Here is an 18473-nt window from a genome sequence, read left to right on the forward strand (position 1 = left end):
CTTACTTAAACTTCAAAATCCAACAAAATATATGTGATATGAAATGATATGTACAAAAAATAGATGTTTTTCTTATAGGTAACTTGAATGCTGTCTATTTCTCATATACCCAAAATGCCATGTTTTTCATTATTGGAAGGCCTCAAGGGGGGCAAGGGTGGACAACCCCCTCCTAATACTTTGTTGCTCTGCAAGAGGGTAGCAGATCAGTTGCGAGGACTTGCACAGTCCTCTCAAGCCCATTTTGTGAATGACAATGAATGTCCATAAGATCCCAGCAACATACATTTCACTTGTGTCTTTTGTACAATATGACCTACAGACCTTTTGTATGACATACAGTAGAATGGGCTTTGGTTTCCTTAAAAATGTTTTACTGTATAGACACAATACAACACTTGACATTAACATTGTTTTCCCAACAGAGAATCAGGTGGTATTTTGACTTATGTTTGCTAAGGTACATTTCCCTCATGGCTACCCTGGTTGCTTTAAAATGAGTTTCAAAAACAACAAGTTGAGCCCAACTTCTTAACTTCCCTTTTTGTTGTCTTTTTTATATAGAGAATCTGTGCTGGTATCAGTTTGATACACATGCAGTCTCCTCATTTTTCTCATTGCAACGCCCTCTCTTTTGTTGGAGGAAAAAAGGGAGGGATGGAGGGAGGAGCTGCAGAGGATGGGGTGAGCTGAGGACAGGGAAAATAGAGAAGGGGGAAAAGAGGGAGGTGGCAGCTGCAGAGTTTGGGGCGTTGGCTTTCTAATAAGGTGAAATATGACTATAATATAGTGTTTTGTTGAAGGTGTTTTTCCTTAATTCTACTGCCAAGTTATATTTTCAGAGCCCTGCTGCATCTGTAGTCCAATTGTTACCCTACATTGATGTGCTGTATATAGTGTGAGCTATGCCATGTATGGGAAACTTCAGCCACTGCAGTAATTAAGCCATTCTCTCTGCATCCCTGTCAAGTAAAACTTATATCCTTGGAAGAACAAGTGTTCTCCTTGTTGGGGATATACATCCACAAAATTCAAATTGATATGAATAGCAACAAGTCACACATAGCCCACAGTATGTATGCAATGTTCCTGCATGTGTATGAACGGCTGTGCATTTCCGCCACCAGTGTGGTGCAAAAAGAATGTATTGAATAAAACAGACCATCCCCTGTCCAGGTTTAATGTGAAACTTTCCTCATGTGTTTCTCTAATGGGAATTGCTTTCTGCTGGCATCCTCAATCGGTAGACATTTGGCCAGATCCTTTGGTGCAGCAGCAAGCTAACTGAATCGTAAAGGTTCTAATTTATGGCCAGTGATGTGAAGGAGAGTGAGCCAGCACGAAAAACACTAATGTCAGCTCACTGATCACACAAAGGGGATAATGGGACAGAAAGGACCTTCTGACTTATGAGACACACACACACAGGGTTCCTGTTCTCTACTGAAGACGGTTCAATGTATTTAGAAAAACAGAAGAACACCCAGAGGAATAATATTAATAACATCTTAAATGTGAGTTGATGTATGTGAAAGTTCTCTCAATCACTGATTTCTGGTCGATTTGAAAAAATGTGTTTGCTTCTCAGCTGTTCTTTATCATTTTAAAATCTACCAAGGTGGGGAAACTATCAGCAATTTCCAAAGTTTGTTCAGTGTTTGTCAAAGGGCCACCTAAGAGGGTGTTTCTCATGAGACATACAGGTAGTACGTATATTATTGAGGAATTACATAATCTATCGACCAACCTAAAAAGGAAACAGTTATTCTAATACTCTCCTTGTACTCTAAAAGAACATCCTGAATCACCAATGCTATTATCTATACACTCCGGCAGGTAGCGTAGTGGTTAGTGTTGGGCCACTAACTGAAAGGTTGCTGGATTGTAAATCACCGAGCTGACAAGGTAAAAATCTGTTGTTCTGCCCCTGAGCAAGGCAGTTAACCCACTATTCCCTGGGTGCCAAAGGCATAGACGATTAAGTCAGCCCCCTGCACCTCTCTGATCCAGAGAGAGAAATGCAGAATACACATTTAAGTTGAAGGCATTCATTGTTCAACTGACTAGGCATATCCATTTCCAAACTCTTATTGCTGACTCATCCGGATAGTCAGGAAAATGAGTAGCAACTTCATGAGTGAATTCAATAGTGCAATAATACCAGAAATGGATGTATTCAGATGGACATATTTTAAGTCTTTATTTGTGTTCAGTACAGTACATCATTGATCCCACTAAGAATATGTCTAAGGCATTGAAAATCAAGTATATTGAACACAGTGGTGTTCTTATATGCATATTGTGGTGACAGAAATGCACAGGTTTTTCAAACAAATATTTCTTAGGCTAATACAATACAGTATTTGCTCACAAAACTCCACACATTCTTTCTCATTTCTCTCACCCATAGAGCACTCATATTGCATTTATTTTAATGTATTTCATATACAGGTATTTGCATTTTATTATTTATCGCCTTGCTGGCACACACATGCATACACTGTCATATTTTGCTTCACTCAGTGTACAGCCATACTACCTCTTTGCACACAAACATAAAGACCTCTGCTGTATACAATGGTTTCCTGATTGATTGTACTGAACTAATGGATCTTTTTGTAGAGCACCTCTATGGGACAATCAATGTGTCATTCATCAGAATCTTGATTTAAATATTTTTGTCCTTTGGCTTCTCTTTTTCCTCTGCCACTTCTACTTCCTTTTTGCTTTCATCCTCTTCTCCCTTATCATGCCCTTCTTCTGTTTCATTGGCTCCATCCTCCTCTCCATCTCTACCTTCTTGGTTTTCATCTCCTCCATCGTCTCCATTTTCTTTAGCCTCCTCTTCTGCCTCTTCCTTCATATCTCCATTGTCATCTGTAGGTAGAGACAGTGTGATTAGTTGCTATCCGCTGCAGATACGGAACCTGACATCTCAAAACCTTCATCAATTTTTTTTGAAAGCACATTCATTTAAACTCTGGACAATACTGACCTTCTGCTTTTTTCTCTTCTTCAACATCCTCTTCCTTTGCTTCCTCGTCTCCCTTCTCTCCTTCCTCCTCTTCCTCCTGAGGACTTGACTCAGCAGGCGGTGCTTGACTAGCAGCTATAATCTCATCTGCAGAGGAGAATGATGAGCTGTACATGCGTAGGTAGGGGGCACCAGAGGTCAGGCTGGACTGCATGGAAAACATGGGGCGGTTGCGGGATGGGGCAACACACAGGCTTTGGGAATAGACACTGGACATTGCCCCTGGTCCTACTGCACTGAAGCGATTCTCCTCCCCTTCAAGCAGCTTCCTGGAAAGATAATAGATACATAGGGTAGATATGTAGATAACATGTAGATAATGAGAGACGGCACAAAACATGCTGATCTAATTTTATAAGCCACAGACCTGTAAGCTGCGATCTCGATGTCCAGAGCCATCTTAACATTCAAGAGGTCTTGATAATCCTTCAGGTACTGAGCCATTTCATTCTTGGTTGTCCTCAACTCGTCCTCCAGCTGGCCAATTGATTCCTGTTTTTGGAGAGATGCTTTATTACGTTAACAGTGTAACATGATTAATAAAGTGTTTATTGTGGAATAACTATGAAATAAAAACATTTTAAGTAATAGGGAGGCACTCTAAAACAATACTATACAAACTTAGCACTATTTTCTAGTGTAGACATATTTTCAATACTCATTATTATCAAATTATTTGTACATGTAATCTACAGTCCAAAACTTACCTTGTTGACTTAACGGATGCATTACACCGCATTTCTGTAGAATATTGTGTACATTTGTCTGAAGGATTAGGCTCAGCAGGGTCTAATGCAGATATTCAGACGTGACATTTTTTAATGAGAAATTGTATGATTTTCATTCATGCTGCTCTGGCACTGACCTGTAGGGCTGCAATCTCAGCACTCTGTTCCTCTTCTACCTCCTGTAACTGATTCTCCAGGGACTGGTTCCTATCACGGCAGGCTTCAATCTCCTGGTTCCGTGTTTGAATCAGGCGGCGGTACTCCCCGGCATCTTCTTTGGCATTGCGAATGTTGTCTGTGTTGCGGGCGGTGCCTTCTGTCATCACACTCACCTTGCTGCGGAACCATTCCTCGGCTGACTGGAGGTTGCGATGTGCCAGTTTCTCATATTGGACACGGATGTCTCGGAGGGCTGAAGACAGGTCTGGCTTGGCCACCTCCATCTCCACGGACACCTGGGCATTGTACTGCACCTGGGCCTGCAGCTCAGCTATCTCCCCCTCGTGGAGACGTTTCAGGAAGGCCAGCTCATCCAGCAGTGTCTCTGTCCTCTTCTCCAGCTCAGCACGGCCCAAAGCAGCCTCATCCGCCCCTTTCCTGGCATCCATCAGTTGCCCCTCCACCTCTTCCCTGCTCACTACCTCCTCTTCATAACGTCCCTGCAGACTCTGTAGCACCTCCTCCATCTGGTCCCTGTGGTTCTGGGCAGCCTGTTTCTCATCGCGGGCCTCCTCCACAGCAGCACGGAGCTGGCGGATCTCGTGCTCATACAGGGACCTGAGGTGGGAGGGCTCGCCATGCCTCTGCCTGAGGATCAGCAGTTCAGCATCCAGCACCTTGTTCTGCTGCTCCAGCTCGTGGACACGCTCAATGAAACTGGCAAAGCGGTCATTCAGCTCCTGTAGCTGGGCTTTCTCCTGCGTCCGCACGGCCTTGAACTCAGTGCTCACCTGCACCGCCTGGCTGATGTCGAGTTCAGCAGCGGCAGCAGATCTGGGGGTAGACAGCAGCATGGAGGAGCTACGGCTGTATGTTGGGTAATGCAGTCGGGATGACCCATGGTATGAGAGGGGGGCAGAGTGGCTGGAATACACCGACCTGGATGCCATCCCTCCTGCACTGTCTCCATACCCTCCACTGCGCAGCATCACCCTCCTCTTGTGGGAAGAGGAGGGAAAGTAAGGGTCGTAAGCAATGGAACTCATGACTTGCGAAACAGGCAGCTCTAACTGTAATAGAGTTGCTGGGTCGACACAGTGGAATCTGAATCACTGTATCTTTTATAGAGCTGGTAATGACTGTGACGCAAACGTTTTTTTAGAGCGCTGACAGTAGGGATCAATGATAGCGTCAGCCAGCCAAGTCTGAGCTGTTAAGGAAGGGAATGAGAGAGATGTAAGGGGCGGGGATAAGCAGTGATAAGGGGCGGGGATAAGCAGTGGAGAGACGAGGGCAATGAGGACAGTCTGAGAAAACAAAATATACATTTAGCTGAGAAGCATGTCTATCTCTCTGAAACACGATGAATAGCAAATATTACCATTAGCCCCTAAAAACAAACAAAATCTCAGCAGTGCATCAGGTGACTGCAGAGGCTTTAAACTACAGCGCTGGCAATTGAGGGAGCAAGACTTTTGCCAACAATGACACAGCACTGCACCATTTTGCCACTACCCTACAACTGTGTCAGTCCAGATCACTGCAGTGACTCATTTTGAACCTCATTTTTGTATGTTTAGCTTTTGCTCCACATTTGTATCAGTATTAAAAACCATTTTTATGTAGCCCTTAGTTCAGGCTTTATGGTGACAGTACTACTGGACTGACAGTTGCAGGTTTCTGGGTTTGAAACCCATTTGGGCTATCCCCTGAATTTTCAATGACATTTTTCCTTTATCTGGCTATTCAGACAAGGCTCTAGTCTAGATATGCAACCTCGCACAGACTCCAAAACAATCTATACACAATGGTCACAGCTTCGGGAAGCCTTTTGAAAACAATTTAAAATTGTGAATGTAATTATATTTTGTGAAAATCAATTAATCATCTAAAGATGTTTCCCTCTATCTAGCTACTCAGACTCTAAATATGCCATACCAGCTCTCAAACCTCTTACTCATGTCTATTTAATGTTCATGGCTTGAGAAAGCTTTATGAAGACAATTAAAAGTTGTGAATGTAATGATATTTTCATGAAAATTCTGATTAGGCACCAGGTATACCATACAAGTGCTCACAGATCTAACTGATGTATATTTAAAGTTCCACTAAGAGGAAGCCTTATCAAGAAAATTAAGTGTTGTGAATGATATTTTTGTAAAAACGTCTAAATTCTCTAAAAACATGTACTCATATTATTCTGTAGATATACCATGCCATTTCTCACATCAGGTTCACAGGTAATCAAGCATGGAGGGTTTTTACAGCTAATACAAATCACTACTGTAATTCATAATTTCAAGCATCCTTGTAGTCCCAACCCCATAGTCCCAAAACAGGTTACTGCTGCATAAATCAGTTTGCCTTGGTTATAGAGACCACCACACCCCACCAAAGATGCTTTACTCTGGTTTGAGATAAATGTTATGGGTAAACCATGGACAAAGATGCCCATTGCCCCCAACCTAACCTGACTCCTATGTATCTTTGCCATTGGGTAAACCAGAAGAGGCGAAGCGAGAGGGTTTACTCTGCCCCAAATCTTTCCACGAAAATAAGACCACGAAGTGGTCAATGAAAGTGTCGATTTTGGTCAACAAAAAATGTAATTGCTAATTTGTTACCAGGCTTATTTGATCGAATATAAGTTTCGTAATGTTCGGGTTGTTATGAATGCACTGATATAAGTGGACGCACGTGGCATTCCGGCAACTTTGGTCACACACGTATTTGCCCTCTCATTGGCTAGAACGGTCCCATCTGATCTCGCCTCCTCCCGCCTGGTTTCCATTTTTGTTATTTGCAATGTTAGAGCGGTCACTCGACTATTTTGTCAATAGAATATATTATATTTGGGTAAACTGGTTTTGCACGGCATCGTATTTTTTATTATTATTTTTGTTGTCAAATATAACACACAGACATTATGGAGTTTAATAATTGAAAATAACATAAAAGCATACGCGAAGTGACGATGACACTTATTTTAGAAAATAATTTACAATATTATAATATTGGGCTGTAGACAAGCTTTTCTCATTATTTAGTCATTTCAGAGATTCAATTATAGACATAAAGTCTATCAAGAATACTTAAAAGAAGGGTTGCCGGGGGGTCTGAATAAAAGCCCGAAATTAAGTGAACAGAGCCGTGCACCAATTGCGGACAATCAACTGAATATCAGATCTTATGATTGGCGCTTCGAACCCACCCGGTATTAAGCTGTCCAATAACCCACGATTTTACTAGTCATCGGATCATTCCCACATGCAGAGTGAACGAGCTCTAGTGCATTTACAAAAACAAAGGAGTGTCAAAGTTTTCAAGACCCTCACAGCTAGCTGGCTTTATAATATTGTATCATATTGATGCAGACTCCCAATATATGTCCGATTGTCAAAGTACCGAACAAGTCTGGTCAATGCAGGGAATGATGAGATTGGGAAGGATTGGTAAGTGGCTAGTAACAAAAATGTGCAAGTGATGCACACCGAGACTATTAGCTAGCTAGCTAGCTAGTTGTACCGCGCTAGCTAGCTACTGAGAATGATTCGGGTCAGGATGGAATAAGGATAGCAAGCAAGCTAACTATATATTTTTTGGAATCAAATCAAAAACCTCACCTCGGTTAGTTTTCTATCGGTAGATTGTGATGTCAAGTCTTTTTTTTCACAAGGGTATCACTAACGTTAGCTAGCTAGCTATGATTCGACATGGGTTATCATCGGTGTTTTGCAGCTTGCCTCCTATCTTTGCCCTAGACGATCGATAGCTAGCTAACGTTACATAGCATAATTTCTGACACTGACATTCACTTGCTAGCTAGTTAGCTAGCTATCTATACACTTCATGTTATTAACTTCTATTTTCAACATTGATCTTTAGCTTAGCATTGCTGCAGTTGTTTTGAAAAACTATTTCAACTAAAGAGTAACGTTACAGTACATACAGTTAGCTAATATCATTTGTGTTTGTAATCTTGTCTATAGGTCTGGACAGTTGGAATTGATGACCATTGTAAGCGCATGACTCAAAGATGGTTTGTTTCTTTATTTTACATCCTAACAATCCTATACAAATAGCCAAAACTTCCAAAGTAGTAGCGATAAAGTAGTTGCCCAATGCATTCTCCTGAACAGGTAGTCAAATCGCTAGTCATACTGTACCAGTACGACATGTTCAGTTTTTCACAAGACCATCAATTCTCACATTTGTATTGCACATTGATGTCTTTGGCCAATAATGTAATATTTTATTTTCTTCAGATCCGGATTGCAGCACTAAATGCAGCCTCAGCCGCAGTGGATGAGTCTGAAGACCCTCTGAAAACTAAAAAGAGTCGAACTAAGGAGGCACAGGTGTGGTAATCTTGCTGAGCCGCATTACACCAACCACATTTGGTTAAACTTTGCTTTCAAAGTAGATATTTGCTTGTTCTGAATTATTTCCCTATTTTTCCTTTACAGGAAGCAGAGGCATTTGCTTTGTATCATAAAGCATTAGATCTTCAAAAGCATGACAAGTTTGAGGAGTCTGCAAAGGCTTATCATGAACTCCTCAAAACCCCATTGCTCAAAGAGGTATCATTCCCTTCAGAGACTCGATGTGTTTCACTGCATGTCTTATTGAAATGATCCTGCACAATAACCCTTTATATGATTTAACATGTTTTCATGCCTCTCACAGGCAATGCCCTCGGACGACCAAAAGGTGGGTCTTAAGCATCCAGGGCTGATGCTGAAATATTCTACCTTCAAAAACCTGGCTAGTTTGGCTGCGCTGCGGGATGATTTGGAGACAGCCATGGAATTTTACTTGGAGGTAAACTCATCCAAAGAGAGCATAAGTTATGTAACCTATCAGTTAAACCATATAACTAATAAGGGGTAAGGAACATCTTAGCGGGAGACTAAATGTTGTTTAGTGTACACAATACATTTGTTCAAGTCCATGTGACCTGAAGATGCAGTATATGTTTTCTCGCAGGCTGTGATGCTGGATTCCACAGATGTGAACATGTGGTACAAGATTGGTCAGGTGGCGGTGCGACTGTTGCGCATTCCTTTGGCGAGGCATGCCTTTGAGGAGGGTCTGCAATGTAACCCAGACCACTGGCCCTGTCTGGATAACCTAATAACTGTTCTTTACACACTCAGTGACTACAGCTGTGAGTCATTCCTCTGTATGTCTGTCCTCTGTCACTGTGCAAAGGACTAACTAATCAGTATTGTTTTTATCATATTTCTTACTGTTTAGAACTGTTGATTTGAAAACAATGTTTAAGGGTGGTCCAGGTGTGCAAAAATGATGAAGGGAATAATTATCTATCATACTGTTTTCTAGGCTGTTTGTATTTCATCTGCAAAGCCCTGGGAAAGGATCATTGTTACACCAAAGGGCTGGTGTTGAAGGAGAAGATCTTTGAAGAACAGCCTTGTCTGAAGAGGGACTCCATGCAAATGTTCTTGAAGTGGTACAGCCCTTCTACCTACCTGTTTACTTATCCTAAATGTGTGCTGTCATACAGCAGTCCATGTGGTCATGATCTTGTCCTCATGCTCCATATGCAGTGACATGTCCATTCACTATGTGGAGGTGGATGAGGAGGAGACCCAGGCCATTGTGGAGGAGGCGATGGATCTGCGACGGCGCAGGCAGGCTCTCTCTGCCCGGGAACCCAAACCAGACCTGGTCTTAGTCCAACCCATCCGCTGTTTCTCGTGAGTCTTCACACTTAATCTTATCTGTTGACAGGTGGATGCACCTCCCCTTCTCCTCGTTTAGTTTCACAGGATGCAGAGTTGCTGTGAATACTTAAACATGTATTTATTTTTTGCAGTTTACTCCCTTGCTTTTCACTTTGATTAATGATAGGATTGTTTTAATTGACAAAGCATTTAGCATTGTTATGATTCTCAGGTGGAAGAATGTTGGAGAGAGCCTCCTTGCCATGTACAGACATCAGACAACCTGCGAGCTGCCACGCCCAAGCCTGGGCCGCAGAATTGACCTGTCCCAGTACCGCGACCCCAACTGCCTCCAGGCCTTGCCTCCTGAGCCCTGCCCTCCTGTCAGTGATATTCAGACCATCCCCAGCAGCAGCCCCAGCTCCTCCCTGCCTCCACTTCCTGTCCCTGAGCCATCAGCACTGTCCCAGCCCAGCCCCCTGGTTCAGATCACACAGAGCCAGACAGTAGAGGTCATTACAACTACAGCCCCCTCTGTTGGTCAGTTGTTTCTTTTCATCTAATTTAGCATGTCAATTCCATTGATTTGCAAGCATTTAGACAACAAAACAAATTGTGTCAGAATGGCTTATTGTATGCTCTGATAATTAATGTATTGTTTAAATGTCAATTTGTGCCTTCACAGCTATGGACACATCCTTCACTGTGAAGGAGAAGGAGAAGAAGGCCCCTAAGAGGAGACGCACAATGGAGGACAGCGGAGACACTGCCAAGCGCCGCTCAGCTCGGGTCAGAAACACCAAGTGCAAGAAGGAGGAGAAGATCGACTTCCAGGAGCTGCTTTTCAAATACCTACCATCCAGGTATTGTCATGAACACCAAGGGAACAATAACAACGCAATGCAAATATATTGTTTTGGATGGTGATGAGGCTCTCCTGTTCCACTCAGACTAAAGAAGTTTGACCTTGAGGATGATGATGAGAGCCTGAGTAACCTGGAAGCTCAGTGTGAAGTTAAGCAGGACTCCCAGCTGCTCCATGGCAACAGCGGCATGCTTTTAGACTCTATTGAATACATGGAATCAGGTACATGTCTTATACAATCTTCTACATGACTCAAATGTATTAATGTCAAACATCTTATAGGATTTACATGACATTGTCTTTCTTCATCCCCAGAACAAGAGGATGTCCACAACTTCCTGCTCAATAATATGAGCAATGGTGGGATATTAGAGTTGATGATGTGCTATCTGAAAGCGGTGGGTCAGAAGTTCATGGAGGAGTGGCCTCGGGGGCTGACTGCAGTGGTGCTGGAGGTGTATCACAGCTGGAGGAAGCACAGTAGCGGCCTGCCCAACCCTCTGCTCCGCGACTGCAGTAATCAACACATACGGGTATGGGACAGCCCAGGGATCTATTGTGACTCTCTCCTGATTTGTTACTTCATCAACAGTGTTTTAAATTGAAGTACCAATGTTTTGTCATCCCACCTATTGCACCTGTCAATCTGTCTGTAAATTAGTTTTAATTGGTGTTTCATGTGCAGGAAATGTTTCTGATGAGCCTATCATGTATGGAGCTTCAGTTGGAGCAATGGTCTCACAGCAAAGGCAAAAATGGTATGTGTCAAACAGATCGCTTTACTTTGGTATTCCTTTATAAAGTAACCATATTGGTTGGCTTCTTTTTGAATAACTGTACTGGTATGTTCCTTACTTTTTCTTTTTGTAAAGGGTCGCCGAGAAAGTGCAGTGGGGGCCAGAGCAGTGTTGTGTGTGAAGCAGAGTTCCCAGGGCAGCACTTTGAAGGGGACCTGTTACAGCTGGCCTTGGGATCATCACAGGGGTACTTGTTTGAGGACAACTGGGTGGCCGTGGTGGTACGTGTTTACTGGCTCAAGGCACGCTTCTTGGCCCTGCAGGTAACCTTAACATTCATCCTGTAACCTAATTTACCCATGTTTTCTTTTGTATATTTACCTTAGTGCTTACATATTAATATATATATATTTTTTTGCATCATACCGAGTTGACCCCTCCCAATAAATCTCACATTGATTTTTCTTAGTCATCGAATTGAATCTGATCAACATTTTCTGTTGATGTGATTCATAACACAAGTCTTGTTTTGTGTGCTTGTCTTCTCACAGGGAGACATGGACCAGGCCCTGGAGAGCTATGATGTGTGTACAGACATGCTGCAGAGTCACGCACGGACCACAGAGGAGGACAAGTACACCATCTACCTGCCCAACCTGCGTGTGGATGCAGCCATCTCAGTGGATGAGGTCAGTGACCAGTAAAACTAGCACACAAATACCCTATTTGAATAACATGCACTTGGCCCTCACATGTGATCTATTATTTTGTCCAACCATCTCGTTAGAGCATGTAGGTCCCCTGTGACTTTGAGTTGTCTTGCTCATCAGAAAGAGTTTCTTTCTCCAAACGTCATTGACAGATTGATAAGAAGCTGAAATCTCTGGAGCGTTGTCAGTCCCTGGAGGAGATCCAGCGTCTGTTTGAGTCTGGGGACTATGAGTCTGTGGTGCGGCTGCTGCAGCCCACCCTCAGCTATGGCTCCGGGCGGGTCAAGCCTCTGGAGTTTGTCAGCTCTGTTCCTGAGAGGCCTGCCCAGCTGCTTCTGCTGCAGGTTAGCTTCTGGATTCATACAGCAATAGTTGTACTGTGTTCCGTGTCTTTTATATGAGTCTCCTTTTTTAAGAAGCCTTTCTCTGTTTGGCATGGCACTACTTGTCAGTATGCTACCGATGTAGAAAAGGACAAGCAGTGTTATTGCTTATCACGTCAGTACCTTCTATGAGCATGATGCCATGTACAATATACAGCCATTGAGCCATTTTTAGATGGATGGCATTTTTCCTCTTTTCTCGGCATATCTGTACTCCAGAACTCCCTGTTGAAGCAGAAGGACTATCGTCAGTGTCTGGAGTGCACCGAGGTGGCCCTGAACGAAGCCCTGCAGCAGCTCAACGCTGTCCCAGCCAGCTCTCACTCGGCCAAAGAGGAATGGGTCTCCACCATCACAACACTGCTGGGAGGCATCGAGGTCTGCTTCACAGAGGACCTTCAACTCCTGAGCAACGTCAACCGCTACACCAGCATGGCCCGGCTGGCCAACAACCTCATCCAGGTCAGATGGGGAAACCGGGGAAACACTGACTCTAATGTATCTGGTAGACACAGAGTGTGTTTAGAAACAGAAAATCATATTCAAATTTGTTGTGTGTCTTATCTCCAGCTGATTGACTGCATCATGGTGATCCCAGATGATCCCAAGGAGCCTAATTTCTCCTCGGTCCTGCCCTGGATTCTCCTGTACCACATCATCAAGCACGAGGAGGCTGCTTTCAACTGCCTGCTTCGCCAGCACATATCAGTAGGGGACGATGAAGGTATGTGGTGGTGGACTACATCATGTTCATAACTGCGAAGATGTCCTGTTTAAATCTATGTTGGAAGCCCTAAAATGACTTGTTCCCTGTGACCCTCTCCAGAAGACTCTAACACCCCCATGCTGCCCTCCTCCTTGATGCTGCTCAACACGGCCCACGAGTATCTGGGCCGCCGCTCCTGGTGCTGCAAGTCAGATGGCGCTCTGCTCAAGTTCTATGTGAGTTGGTCAGCAGGGCTGCGATTGTGTGGACATCCGCTGTCAGCTCAGTTAATTCCCTCTGTTTTGTTTACCTATGATATGGCTTTAATTAGTTTCTAATTGCTTTCAAAGTATTTTTCATAGTTTAATCAGGATAGAACGTTACTAGTGTTGTCTTCATGTTCAGGTTTGTGTTCTGGAGAAAGAGCTGGCTGCCTCTAAAGCGGAGGCCACCCATCCCTACAAAGAGGAGTTGGAGATGGCCTTGGAGCAGTGCTTCTACTGCCTGTACGCCTACCCCAGCAAGAAGAGCAAGGCCCGCTATCTAGAGGAGCACTCTGCTCAACAGGTCAAACACCCAGCCCTCTTACAGGGATACTGTGAGATCTGGCATTCAAGCCCTTGTTTTACTTGCGCTGCAAACAGGGACATAAAAATGGTGTCCACGAGTCCATCTGACTCTGGGTAAGTAGAACCAGAGCCAGAATGCCAGAATCCAACAGTATCCCTTTCATGTCGTATTACTGACTGTCCTTTACCTTTCAATGCCATTCACATTTCTGTCAGGGTTTGTCCTATTGTTTTGAGAGAGGAGAAGCTAATGGAAATCATGTTAAATCATGTGAGATCATGTAATATGTTCAACTGGCTTCTAGGTGGCTGTCAATCCATCATGAGGTTGTTTACACACTGGTACTGGCTTGTAGTGTAACTGATATGCAGTAATTGCATGATGAATAGACTGCTCCTAAGAGACCAGGTTAATTAGTTCATGAATGCAATCCCCGACTAATTAACTACTGGTTGGTCATCCGAGCCATAAGACCCAAGGACTCTACTAGAATGGGTCAAGACATGAGTAATCAATTTGTGTACTTTCAGGGAATTTTTATGAGATTGATTATCTGGCTGCATCTTAAGAATGTACCAGCCAGTGCTGTTAGTCCCTTCTCATGCTAGAGGGAATCACCAAGGTTTCAGTTAGAAGCTGTTTTTCTATCTCAGGGCCATCAGACTGTTAAACAGCCATCACTAACATTGAGTGGCTGCTGCCAACATACTGACTCATCTCTAGCCACTTTAATAATTAAAAATGGAATGTAATAAATATATCTCTATCCACTTCAAACAATGCCACTTTATATAATGTTTACATACCCTACATTACTCATTCATTCCTTTACACTTGTGTGTGTATAAGGTAGTTGTTGTGACATTGTTAGATTACTTGTTAGATATTACTCCATGGTCGGAACTAGAAGCACAAGCTTTTCGCTACACTCGCATTAACATCTGCTAACCATGTGTATGGTGCCTGTAATCGAACCCACAAATGCTGAAGCTCCAGACACTCAACTAGTCTAAAGAAGGCCAGTTTTATTGTTTCTTTAATCAGAACAACAGTTTTCAGTTGTGCTAACATAATTGCAAAAGGGGTTTCTAATGATCAATTAGCCTTTTAAAATAGTGTATGTATCTGTTAAAATAATATAATAATTATATAGATATTTTTTTAACAGTACAATACAATATTTTTTCTTATCAAAACTAAATATGCCTTTCTTTGGCGTGCAGGTGGAACTCCTGTGGAGCAATGCCCTCTTCATGTTCCAGTACTTCAAGCCCAAGACTCTGCCTGAGTTTGACAGCTACAAGACGAGCACGGTGTCTGCTGACCTGGCCAACCTGCTGAAGAGGATCTCTGGCATTGTGCCCCGAAGTGACACTCCCATCCTCACCATGGATGAGGTGTCAGCCTACATCGAGGGCACGGCTGGGAAGGTCAGTACAGGGCATTTATGAGTCACAAATGCTAATTGCCTCAACCTGGCTTTACATGTTGCCATGGAGAGTGCTTTAGGCCTATAAAGCACATCATGACCATTCATTATAGGTCATGACACTGTACAAGTCATATTATACATTCAAATATGTCTGGTTTACAAATGGAATACTTAATATGTACAAGATTCTAGTTGAATCTCTAAGACTGATGTCAGACCTGACCTTATCAGCATAGTAGATCATGAGGAGATCATCCAGTGGTTCTTCCCACCTAGGAGCCAGTACCTTGCCTTCCTGAGGGGGGCGCTCCAGCACCCCCTGTGGTCAATGAGATCTTCTACCTCCTGGCTGACTACCACTTCAAGAACAAGGAGCAGTCCAAGGCCATCAAGTTCTATATGCATGACATCTGTGTTTGTCCAAACAGGTCAGTTCTGTTCGCTGCTATAGTTCTGTTGTTTTAGTATTAACATTTTAAGCAACTCAACATGAATATATGTTTGTTTTTTTACCTTCAAGGTGATTTCTAAATGGTGTGATGTTGATGATTTTCCCTTACATTCATTCTATGGTTGTAGGTTTGACTCCTGGGCTGGCATGGCACTGGCGAGGGCCAGCCGCATCCAGGACAAGCTCAACTCCAACGAGCTGAAGAGCGATGGCCCCATTTGGAAGCACTCCCTGGCTGTGCTCAACTGCTTTAAGAGGGCCCTGGAGATCAACAGCTCCAACCTGGCTCTGTGGATCGAGTACGGCACCATGTCCTATGCCCTGCACTCCTTCGCCTCGCGTCAAGTCAAACAGTGGAGGAGCGAGCTGCCCCCTGAGGTCGTCAAACAGGTGCAGTGGACAGACCAGTGTATAGAATACTCATAGGCACTGTATTCTGTTGTACTTCTCGAAACTAAATGATGTCACACCCTGTCAGTTCCGGTCATCATGTGTCTGAATTAATTGTTCAGTCAATTGATCTGTCGAGGGGAGGTAAAACCACTGCTGACAGTATTGGATTTAATGTGTGTTTTTCAGATGGAGGAGAGGAGAGATACAATGCTGGAGACGTCGTCCCAGTGTTTCCAAGGGGCGTCTCGGTGTGAGGGGGATAGTGATGAGGAAGAGTGGCTCATCCATTACATGCTGGGGAAGATAGCGGAGAAACGAAAGCAGCCACCCCGGGAATACGTCCAGCTCTACAAACAGGTGCACAGCAGGGGACACTATCTGTGGACTCAAGTGATTCATAGGTCTGCCTTGCAGACTAGATTTGTACAGACTGGGGGAGTCTGAGGGCTCAAAGGAGTAGGTATGTCCATGGAGGCCAGTATGGTGGAAGGGGAGTGATGGGGAAACTGGGAAGTCAGAGGTCAGATGATGCAGCTCTGTCTGTATGTCTTTCACCTCTCCAGACCCAGTCCTTCCATTGTTTAGCTCCATTCTATAACTTCGAATCACTGTGTATCTCTGTTTTGCTTTTCTCTTCTTCCAGTTTGTCTTTTGTAGTGTGTTTTGCTGCTCTGTTATAACAAGTCTAACACGATGTCATCAATTTATTAAGCAATATGTGTGAAAGGCTGATATCTGACCATTGCAAGTTATTGACTATGGTAACCAGTGTTTCATTGTGTGTAACACCCATCAGATGAGATTGAGCAGTGTGTCTCCTCTCTTTTTCTTCCCACGCAGGCAGCACATTATCTGCATGAGGAGGCTGCCAGATACCCTCGGAAAATACACTACCACAATCCACCTGACTTGGCTATGGAGGCCCTGGAGGTACACATGCTTCAGACCAGAGGGTTTCTAGCTCCAGTCCCCACTGGGCCATAACATACAGTTGTGCTTTTGCACATGAAGCAACCACTTAAAAAAAAGACAGTTTATTGCTGTATTCATCTAGAACAGTGGTATTCAAAGTCGGGGTCGCGGGAGAACTGCAGCGGGGTCGCCCCCAAAAATACAATTCAGAGTATTGTATGGGACAATATACAAACGTTTTTGAGAAATAATAATTAGATGGTTTTTTTTTGTTGAGTTTCTTTTCATTTTTATACGAGATGAACTTATAATGAATTGAAGGTTATTTGTTGACATATAAAAATCAAAAGTTGGCTATTTATAAGGTTGTGTCATTAGATTTGGGGTCAGGTGGGGTCATGACATTTTTGGAGGGGGGGGAGGTGTCCCCAGAAATTCTGGTGGAAAAAAATGGGGTAACTCCTGAAAAAGTTAGAATAACACTGATCTAGAAGGAATTACATGCAAGTGTCCTTTTTGTGTAGTAATAGATATGTAGAGAGAGTATACCTCATCTTAATAAATCCCTTTGACTCTCTGGCATCTCTCTCCCCCAGCTGTACTTTCGTTTGAGTGCCACCATCCTAAAGCTGCTGGAGGCTGAGGAACCGGACCTGGAGCACGAGATCTTCTTCAACATCCTGGCTGAGGCAGCCACCGGACCCTTCGCCAGGGGGGAAGAGAAGAGCATGCCCAGGTCCCACGAAAAGTGAGGGGCCTCAACCTTAGCCTGGGATCTATGCTCTTTGTTATGAAACTCGCTCTGTGATTCACCTACAAATCAAAAGAAAAACATGAAATTCCCCCACTCTGGTCCAACCTTTTGTTTTGTCCCCCTCTCTCTCACCTCAGGGAGAAGCCCCTCTTCATGATGGACGAGGACTCCCACTGCTCTGTGTCGTCTGTGTGCGCTGCGGCGGATGTTCATGGGGCCTCCCTCCCCTTCAACGCTGCAGGTCTGACATCCCCACCTTACACGGCCACTCCGGTCGACCACGATTACGTCAAACGTAAAACCCTCAGGAGGCAGCAGCAGACGTGGCAGCAGCAGCATGAGGAGGAGCAGCAGGCTGATGGTACAGTCCCAGTCCTAGACGCTGCCTCTGGGCCTCTGGGCCCTTCCTTCACTGGGCTGGGTGAGGAATCTCACTGGGCTGGGGAGTAGTGGTGGTTAGAAGGTTCATCACTATGATGATAATGGCTTTGGTTCCAGTAAGGACCCCATATGCACTGGGTGATTGGGATATCATGGTAAAATGGGCAATATGGCATCTCAGGATATGTGGATATTGTTTTACTGCACTATAAAATCAACAGCATTTAGTTTAGGCAAACAGGTGTGAAGGTTGAGTTTGGCAGACAGTGTCCAGACCTGTTTGTTGAAATATATAGTCAATATTTAGACTTTTGTGGTTGTCACCCTCTTCCCCCCTTCTTTCCCATTTCCCTTGCTTCTCCTTTTGATGACATCACCAGTTTCTATTGCAACTTCAGGAGACCTTGTGTCCCTGCATAGATCATTTTCTCATCGCCTCTTATGAAGACATTTTGAGAATAGATCCTGTTTTGATTTTATAATATGCTCTTTTGATTTCATCAGGTGTTTCTGATGACTGTTCTTACTATTCAAATAATTATAGCAGGGCAATTATTTATGAAAATAATGC

The 18473-nt window shown here is 43.7% G+C and overlaps 2 protein-coding genes across 8 annotated transcripts in view; one reads left to right on the plus strand and one right to left on the minus strand.

The window, feature by feature from the left end:
• Positions 1-2173: 2173 nt before the first annotated feature.
• LOC112248448 (neurofilament light polypeptide) lies at positions 2174-6646 on the minus strand. Of its 2 annotated transcripts, XM_042320532.1 has the most exons (5): positions 6546-6646; positions 3900-4919; positions 3402-3526; positions 2996-3303; positions 2174-2877 (listed from the first exon to the last, which is right to left on the minus strand). In XM_042320532.1, exons 2-5 carry the CDS (start codon positions 4908-4910, stop codon positions 2669-2671), a joined length of 1653 nt encoding a protein of 550 aa, XP_042176466.1. In that variant the 5' UTR covers positions 4911-4919; positions 6546-6646; the 3' UTR covers positions 2174-2668. The 2 variants fall into 2 exon arrangements, with proteins under 2 accessions (XP_042176466.1, XP_024273246.1); XM_024417478.2 differs by lacking the exon at positions 6546-6646 and having other exon boundaries at positions 3900-6539.
• A 535-nt stretch (positions 6647-7181) lies between these two features.
• The window catches only part of LOC112248447 (calcineurin-binding protein cabin-1), a 61311-nt gene continuing 50019 nt past the window's right edge, over positions 7182-18473 (plus strand). For 2 of the 6 annotated variants that reach the window (XM_024417473.2, XM_024417475.2), the window contains exons 1-27: positions 7182-7373; positions 7911-7960; positions 8187-8279; positions 8388-8501; positions 8608-8742; positions 8908-9088; positions 9265-9394; positions 9492-9641; positions 9841-10148; positions 10294-10471; positions 10559-10695; positions 10789-11006; positions 11159-11231; positions 11346-11533; positions 11762-11899; positions 12073-12264; positions 12523-12765; positions 12874-13027; positions 13130-13245; positions 13415-13576; positions 14803-15009; positions 15288-15439; positions 15591-15852; positions 16042-16212; positions 16696-16785; positions 17364-17515; positions 17659-17942. In XM_024417473.2, the coding sequence (XP_024273241.1) occupies positions 7958-7960; positions 8187-8279; positions 8388-8501; positions 8608-8742; positions 8908-9088; positions 9265-9394; positions 9492-9641; positions 9841-10148; positions 10294-10471; positions 10559-10695; positions 10789-11006; positions 11159-11231; positions 11346-11533; positions 11762-11899; positions 12073-12264; positions 12523-12765; positions 12874-13027; positions 13130-13245; positions 13415-13576; positions 14803-15009; positions 15288-15439; positions 15591-15852; positions 16042-16212; positions 16696-16785; positions 17364-17515; positions 17659-17942 (4231 nt within the window). In that variant the 5' untranslated portion in view covers positions 7182-7373; positions 7911-7957. The remainder of the gene's footprint in view (positions 7374-7910; positions 7961-8186; positions 8280-8387; positions 8502-8607; positions 8743-8907; positions 9089-9264; positions 9395-9491; positions 9642-9840; positions 10149-10293; positions 10472-10558; positions 10696-10788; positions 11007-11158; positions 11232-11345; positions 11534-11761; positions 11900-12072; positions 12265-12522; positions 12766-12873; positions 13028-13129; positions 13246-13414; positions 13577-14802; positions 15010-15287; positions 15440-15590; positions 15853-16041; positions 16213-16695; positions 16786-17363; positions 17516-17658; positions 17943-18473) is intronic. The other 4 variants (XM_024417474.2, XM_024417476.2, XM_042320531.1 and 1 more) reach the window with 3 other exon arrangements.

Source organism: Oncorhynchus tshawytscha, linkage group LG04 (genome assembly GCF_018296145.1).
Source record: "Oncorhynchus tshawytscha isolate Ot180627B linkage group LG04, Otsh_v2.0, whole genome shotgun sequence".
NCBI classification, from domain to species: Eukaryota; Metazoa; Chordata; class Actinopteri; order Salmoniformes; family Salmonidae; genus Oncorhynchus; species Oncorhynchus tshawytscha.

Excerpts from the sequence above, each read along its gene's own strand:
- LOC112248448 (XM_024417478.2), bottom strand. The coding sequence starts at position 4,967 with ATGAGTTCCATTGCTTACGACCCTTACTTTCCCTCCTCTTCCCACAAG. Across the intron at positions 3,304-3,401 it reads ATCGAGATCGCAGCTTACAG|GAAGCTGCTTGAAGGGGAGG; the intron begins GTCTGTGGCTTA and ends TTATCTTTCCAG. Across the intron at positions 2,878-2,995 it reads AGAAGAGAAAAAAGCAGAAG|ATGACAATGGAGATATGAAG; the intron begins GTCAGTATTGTC and ends CTCTACCTACAG.